The sequence below is a fragment of the Chaetodon auriga genome, chromosome 23 (assembly GCF_051107435.1).
Source record: "Chaetodon auriga isolate fChaAug3 chromosome 23, fChaAug3.hap1, whole genome shotgun sequence".
NCBI classification, from domain to species: Eukaryota; Metazoa; Chordata; class Actinopteri; order Chaetodontiformes; family Chaetodontidae; genus Chaetodon; species Chaetodon auriga.
Window position 1 is genome coordinate 18,694,248 of NC_135096.1, and position 7,500 is coordinate 18,701,747.

At 49.9% G+C, this 7,500-nt stretch overlaps 1 protein-coding gene across 1 annotated transcript in view; it reads right to left on the reverse strand.

The window, feature by feature from the left end:
- The window catches only part of LOC143315871 (BCL-6 corepressor-like), a 33,458-nt gene that overhangs the window by 478 nt on the left and 25,480 nt on the right, over positions 1-7,500 (reverse strand). Inside the window, exons 9-13 of the mRNA XM_076723394.1 lie at positions 6,163-6,329; positions 5,271-5,416; positions 4,339-4,416; positions 3,764-3,947; positions 1-1,500 (exon numbers count right to left, since the gene is read on the reverse strand). The exon at positions 1-1,500 is cut by the window's left edge and continues 478 nt beyond it. Coding sequence (XP_076579509.1) covers positions 9-1,500; positions 3,764-3,947; positions 4,339-4,416; positions 5,271-5,416; positions 6,163-6,329 — 2,067 coding nt within the window. The 3' untranslated portion in view covers positions 1-8. The remainder of the gene's footprint in view (positions 1,501-3,763; positions 3,948-4,338; positions 4,417-5,270; positions 5,417-6,162; positions 6,330-7,500) is intronic.

Below are 7,500 nucleotides of genomic sequence, written 5' to 3' on the forward strand. Positions count from 1 at the left end.
TTGTGTGGTCATGACCTCGCTTTAACCCTGGCGCCCTTCCCAGCAGCCTTCCCTTGCTCTTTTTGTACGTCTCTCCGGATGGGACCTCCTGCCACTTTCATCCCAAGATCCCTGATGTGGACTCTGACATTTCCCAAGTTCCTTTGCCAGGCAGCATCCACCTTTATGGTCTTACCTCCCTGACCTTGGTTGTCACAGGAATTAGCCTCCTCTTTGGGTGCTGCGCTGTTGCAAGCCACTCTCTTTGTTCCCTGGCATTCCCACATGTTAGCATCCACTGTAGCATTTGGCTTCACAGGGCTTGTGATTCCTGCATTCTTACTTCGGAGTCGTTGTGGTTCCCAAACACTACCATCAATTGAACTGCCTGGGTTTGTGGAGTCCAAAGTCCTATCACTCTTACTCCCTTGATTTTGCCGTTTCCATGCGTTAACATCTACTGTACCATTTGAGCTTGCTGGATTAGCCGTGTTCTTATTTCGTATTCGCTGTGGCTCTGGTGGAGAAGTGTCCACTTTGGTGTCAGAATTGATAGCGTTCCTGCTTCGTAGTCGCTGTGGTTCCCACATGCTAGCACCAACTGCCAGGTCAGACCTGACAGGAGTGTTGCCAGAGGATTTATTTCCTTGCTGTTCTTGTGCCCACGCCATAGAGTGCCTTTTAGAGTCCAGATTATCAGAATTAGCAATCCCTGTATCCTTACTATGTTGTGGTTGTTGTTCCCACATGCTAGAGTCAATCTTTGAGTCCAAATTAGGAGAATTAGGGATCCAAGTATTCTTACTTTGTTGTCTTTGTGGTTCCCACATGCTAGAGTCAATTTTAGAGTCCAGATTAGCAGCATTAGCAATCGCAATATTCTTACTTTGCTGTCTTTGCAGTTCCCACATGTTTGCATTCATTGCCAAGTTCGGCTTTGCAGGAATAGGAACGCCAGCTTTTTTACTTCCTAGCTGTTGTGGTTCCCAAATGCTAGCATCCATTCTGGTTTCTATTTTAGCTGCCAAAGTAGAAAATCCCAGATTTTTAAATCCTTGTAACTGTCCAGACTCTGGACTCCTATTTTGCAACATATTGTCCACGTTAGCACCAACTTCTGCTGTCCGCTGTTGCTGTGGTGGTAATAATGGCGGCATGCGTTGTGGTGGTCGAAGTGACAATCTTTGTGATGGTCTTAGTGATGGTAGTAGAGGCGGCGTTGTGGGTGGCGAAGCTTCCAGGGAGTCCCAACGAGTGTCCACAAACTCTAGGGAGGAGCCAAGCATGCCGGCCAGCTCGGGGGTGGCCTCGACCAGCTCCAAAGGGTCCTTGATGTCTGGCCTGAAGGAGGCCAGCTCCTGCTCATCAGGACCCGTCAGGAGCTGCGACAGGGACGCCTGCCGGTAGAACTCGTCCTCAGGAATGGACTGCACGTTGAGTTGCGGGAAGAGGCGCCGGAAAGACCGAGACGTCATCCGGAGTCGACCCAGGACGTTGGACAGGAGGAGCCAGTTCCTGGGGCTGGAGGAAAGAGCGAGAGGAGGAGGAGGAGGAGGAGGAGAAGGGGAACAGAGAATTGACAAGTGAGAATTTGGATTCTTGACCTCGGTATTTCTACCATCTTAGTTACATCTGAGTGAATATCAGGGATTTAAAACATTAAAAAAAACACAGAACCTTGAAAAGGAAAGTTCTCCGTCACACAAGAATTTACAGAAACAACAATTTGGACTGAAATCTGTCAACTGCTGCCATCAACTGATTCGCTCGCAGAGACAAAGTCATTCTTCGTAATGCTCTCATGTAATTTCAATCTCTGTGAATTTTGACCGCATTTCTCACCAACTGCAAGCCATCTTCACAGTGCGACCTTTGAGCGACCCGAGCCCAGCGGACTCCAAGATGGAGGACGACATCGCATTTGGTGCAGATCATCCAGAACAGACGCAGCACTTCTGTTTTATTCCATTAAAGGGACTTTGTCCTCATCTGATTCAAGGGTCTGAGGACGGTCTGCTGGACAGACTCAGTCCCTTTGAGGGAAATTCACCATCTGTGATTATAGCAGTTTGCTTCATGGTGTCACTCCACCAATCAGGTGAGGTCTTCTTATTGTTTGTTCCTCATTTCGGATGTTTGAGAAATATTAAAATACTAAAAAGCTCTTGATATTTTTTCTTGTTTCTGTGCTTCAGTTTGAGACAAAACAAATGTCAGAGGAGACGAAACGAGTTATTCTAGATTAAACATTCAATCGAGGCAAAAGTTGAATTTTGTCTTCGATAAATGTCAGAGAGGGACGACGGAGACGGAGACGGAGACGGTTTGTCTTTTATTCTGCTGCTGCAGCTGAAGACAGCCTCGACATCAACGGAGCCGTTATTGATTCACAATGTCTGTCAATGTGCGCGAGCGTGTGTGTATGTCAAGGGCAAAGGAAGTTTAAAACACACACACACACACACACACACACACACACACACACACACACACAGCAGTGGACAAGGCCACATGTTGCTTTAAAGCTGGTTGCTGCTGGAATGTTAAACAACCCAATGAAATGCGTGTGTGTGTGCGTGTGTGTGTGTGTGTGTGTGTGTGTGTGTGTGTGTGTGTGTGTGTGTGTGTGTGTGTGTGTGTGTGTGCGTGCGGGTACCCGGTGGCCTTGTACCCGGGAGGAGCCATTAATACTACATCAGACACAAGAGGAAAAAATGAGCGAGAGAGACGGGGAGAGAGAGGGAGGAGGAGAGAGAGGGGGGAGGAGAGAGAGGGGGGAGGAGAGAGAGGGAGGAGGAGAGAGAGGGAGGAGGAGAAAGGCGGCAGGGGAGGAAGACGAAGTGGAAGCCAATTAGCTGCGTCACCACGGCGATGCCATCCTCGTTAACGACCTCTCCGTCTGTCCTCCCTTTATCTCGCTCTCTTTCTCTCCATCTCCTCCTCTGAGGGTTTATTTTGTCCTTTCTCGCCCCCCCCATCCACTCTCTCCTCCGCTGCTCTCCCCTTCCTTCTTTTCTACGCCGGCGTCCCACCACCTTAATTGGACCGTGTGTGTGTGTGTGTGAGTGTGTGTGTGTGTGTGAGTGTGAAAAATGGCGAGATGTGTTGGAACAACACTGAGGAAGAATGTGAGTGTGAAAGAGGAAAAAGAGTGTGAATAAGAAAAGACAAGGTGTGTGTGTGCGTGTGTGTGTGCGTGCGTGCGTGCGTGCGTGCGTGCGTGCGTGCGTGGTCTTTGTTCCTTCCTCTTCCTCTTCGTCAGCTTCATTTAGTCCTGATTCCGTCCCGTGTTTGACCTTTTCGTCCCTGTTCCATTTGTCCTCCATGTTTGGTTCCAGTTCTGTCAAACTTGCAGCTCTGGTTCGTCCCGTCCTCGTCTCTCCGGTCTCACATGTGTCCACAGCTCGTCCCTTCACGGGTGGTTCCATTTGTCCTGATAGGAACAGTCGAAGTTCCTTTGAGTTCACACCTGGTCACCTGGTCACCCGGTCATCACGGCGTCTGTAGTGAGTCACTCCCTCAGAGGTCGTTTGATCTGTCCTTCTTCGGTCTTTGTCCCTTTAGTCAAACACGTTCAGCCCGACGTCCTTCAGTCAGGACTTGTTTCCAGCGGACGTGATGATTTGTCGGATTTAAACAGTTTTTCTCGGTTAAAAAACAGAACATTCAGTCACAGAACGTCTGCTTTTGTGAATCGAACGTGGATTTCTTTGCGATTCAAACCTAAACGACCGTTTCAAACATTGGTTCACGACCCTCGTCCTTCGCCTTCGGTCCAACTCACCCCTGAGACAGCGACACCTGAATGTTGTAGCAGGGGAGCAGCGGCCGGTCGGACAGCTCGAACTCAAACACCTCCCTCCTGGCACGTTGCTCCTCATCCTCGTCCTCCTCTTCATCCTCCTCCTCCTCCTCAGGGCCCGGCGGGTCAGCGAGTATGTTGTACGCTCCTCGCTCGCTGGACGGCTCTGCGAAAACACGAAAGATCAACGTCAGAAGGACATTTTTGATGAGACTGGACGGACTTTAGTCTCAGGAGCTTCAGCAGTAAACGATCGTTTCAGTGGTTTAGTCCAAACTGGTTAAACCTCAGTTCAGTTCAGAGTGTCCTAACTGGTTTTAGTCCTGAGGAGTTTAACTGTCGTCCCTTTAGTCCTGATCTTTCAGTCTGACCCTGACCCTGACCCTGACCTGGTCCTGGTCCTGGTCTGACCTGCTTCTTTCAGGGTCAGGTTGGCCATATTTCTTTTCATCTCGGTGAACTTCCTCTAATCCTAAATTATTTATCCTTCCTAACCGTCCCGTCGGTGTCCCCTGACGGTTTTGTCCTCGTGGTCGTGTCCCAGCGTGTGGACTAACCGCACACTGAGCTGCCGTGAAACTCCCAGTAGATTCCTGGATCGCCCTCCGACCTTCCCTGGAGGTCGGCCAGATAGTCTGCAGAGAGAGAGAGAGACGGAGAGTCAGTGGCTTTCGTGGTCGATCAAAGAGCCGACCAATCAGAGAGGATGAAGGCAGCGAGATGAAAACAGCACACACACACACACACACACACACACACACACACACACACACACACTGAAGACGGGAAGAAGAAGATGAGTGTTTGTGCTCAGACGGTGCCGGCTTGTCGCCGCGGCGCTTGGCGCTGAGTAGACGGATGCTGGCAGGAGTGTGTGTGTGTGTGTGTGTGTGTGTGTGTGTGTGTGTGTGTGTGTGTGTGTGTGGCAGTAAGCTGTTCTGGGATTCAACAGCCAAGCCTCATTAAACCCCTCTGGAGAGAGAGAGAGAGAGAGAGAAAGACACGGAGAAAGAGAACAAATACAGGCAGGGAATGGTAATCAGACAGGCACACACGCACGCACACACACACGCACACAAACGCACGCACACACACACACACACGCACGCACACACACGCACACACACACACACACACACACACACACGCACACACACTTTCCTCGTCTATTTCCTTCTTGTTGACTGACGTTTCTCTCGCTCTAAATCTGTTTCTTTCTCTCTCGTTTCTTTTTCTATCATCTGTTCTTTCACACTTTTTAGATTCATTTCTATAAATTTTAGCATCACTGTTAAAAAATGTGTAAAAATCTGAGATTTCCAACGTTACGAGGACAAAGTCGTCTCGACTCTGAAGACCTTCATCAATGACCAGCTGTTTTCTTGTCTTCTCTTGATGAATTGATGAAATTGTGTGTGTGCGTGTGTGTGTTCCAGTCAGCAGTAGATCAGGACACACACGTTCTACTGCCCCCTCCTTCCCCTCCTACCCTCCAGGAAGGTTTCCATGGCAGCGCTGTGGGTCATGTTGATTGGTCCTCGTCCAGAGTAAGAGGTGAGGGTGGGGTCGGCGCCGCAGGCCAGCAGGTAACGCACCACCTCCACATGGTCGTTCTCCACGGCGTCGTGCAGCGGCCTGAAAACAGGAAGTGGAATTTATTTTCCTTACATTCATCAGTTTTGATCATCAATCAATCGCTTCAGTAAAAAACGTCTCAGATTATCTGTTTTCTGATTCATAGTACACTGAAGTTCTGGGTTTTGGACTGTTGGACATTTGAAGACGTCCCCTCGGACACGCTGCGTCGGTCATGTTTCAGTGTGCTCTGACGTTTCATCGACCTACTGATTATCGATGCGTCACAGAAATCATCCAATCAATAAAATATTAGGAGTGAGCTGATAAAAGGAGCACGAGCAGCTGTTCAGGTCTGATCAGGATTCGTTTCTATGCAGACGATCCACTTCTCTCTGTGACCCACCTCCACACACTTCAGTTATCATTTGACCAATCAAAGCAAACCTTCAACTAAAGTTTGAGATTAAGATCTTGTGATTTGGACACATGATGCGATTATAATCTAAACATACATTTACTTCAATTTGACCTGAAAATGTTGATTTGTTCAGCAGTTTATCTTCAAAATTAATCTCAGAATTCATCTTAAAAATCTTAAATATGTGTAGCTGTTGGATGTTTTCAATGCAGGTGCTTTGAACTCCCAGAAATATTCCACTTTACTGTTCGTTACAAAGGTCGCTGTGCGCCCACGAACGACGACCTGAGACAAAACCTCACACACATCTTCTGTCTACAGCGTTTAGTCCTGAGCAGCTGCCAGATCCCGATCCTGGCAGGTCTAAACCTGCGACGCCTCGTACCTGGTCCCGTCCTGAGCGCTGCAGTTGACATCGGCTCCGTGCTCCACCAGGTGGCGTACGATGCCCAGCCAGCCGCGGGCGCAGGCCTCGTGCAGGGCGCAGTACCCGGCGTTGTCTCGATGGTTAACGTCACAGATCCGCCGCTCCAGACAGTACAGCACCACCTCCTGGACACGAGGAGACATGTGGACAGCCAATGAGAGCAGAGCCCCCAGAGGGAGTCGTTTACATGAGGTTCGTCCTCAGGCTGTGATTGGCCGGGCATCAACATGTGGTCTGTCTGTCATGTCTGACCCAGACTGGATCAGTCCGGGTCCAAGCTGGTCCCATCAGTCCTAAAGCCCAAACCTTACAGTAACGTAATGTGTGTTAAAGGTGCGTAACGCAACAAACGACTCATTGATGGTGAAGCAACCATTCCACCTTAAGAGAACAAGACGAAGAGACGGAGGCCTCCCTCCCTCTGCTCCCCCAATGACTGCAGCTTGAAAAAAAACTCTGCGTGTGTGTGTGTGTGTCGTGATGGATGACGGCTTCATTTGCAAACCGAGCTCGTTAGCTTCACCGCTGCACCTCAACCAGAGAGAGAGAGAGAGAGAGAGAGAGAGAGAGAGGGCGAGAGAGAGAAAGAGAGAGGGTGAGAGAGAGAGAGAGAGAGGGTGAGAGAGAGAGAGAGAGAGAGAGAGAGAGGGTGAGAGAGAGAGAGAGAGAGGGCGAGAGAGAGAGAGGGTGAGAGAGAGAGAGAGAGAGAGAGAGAGAGAGAGAGAGAGAGAGAGGGCGAGAGAGAGAAAGAGAGAGGGTGAGAGAGAGAGAGAGGGCGAGAGAGAGAGAGGGTGAGAGAGAGAGAGAGAGAGAGAGAGGGCGAGAGAGAGATAGAGAGAGGGGGTGAGAGAGAGAGAGGGCGAGAGAGAGAGAGGGTGAGAGAGAGAGAGAGGGCGAGAGAGAGAGAGAGAGAGAGAGAGAGAGAGAGAGGGCGAGAGAGAGAAAGGGAGAGGGTGAGAGAGAGAGAGAGAGAGAGAGAGAGGGCGAGAGAGAGAGAGAGAGAGAGAGAGGGCGAGAGAGAGAGAGAGAGGGAGAGAGGGAGAGAGAGAGAGAGAGAGAGAGAGAGAGGGCGAGAGAGAGAGAGAGAGAGAGAGAGAGGGCGAGAGAGAGAGAGAGAGAGAGAGAGAGAGAGTGGGAGAGAGAGAGAGAGAGTGAGAGAGGGCGAGAGAGGCAGAGTGACACGTGAGGTCTGACAAGAGCTGTCACAGCACATGAAATATTCACACTGTGTGTGTGTGTGTGTGTGTGTGTGGTTTTCACAAATGCTGACACACACACACACACACACACACACAC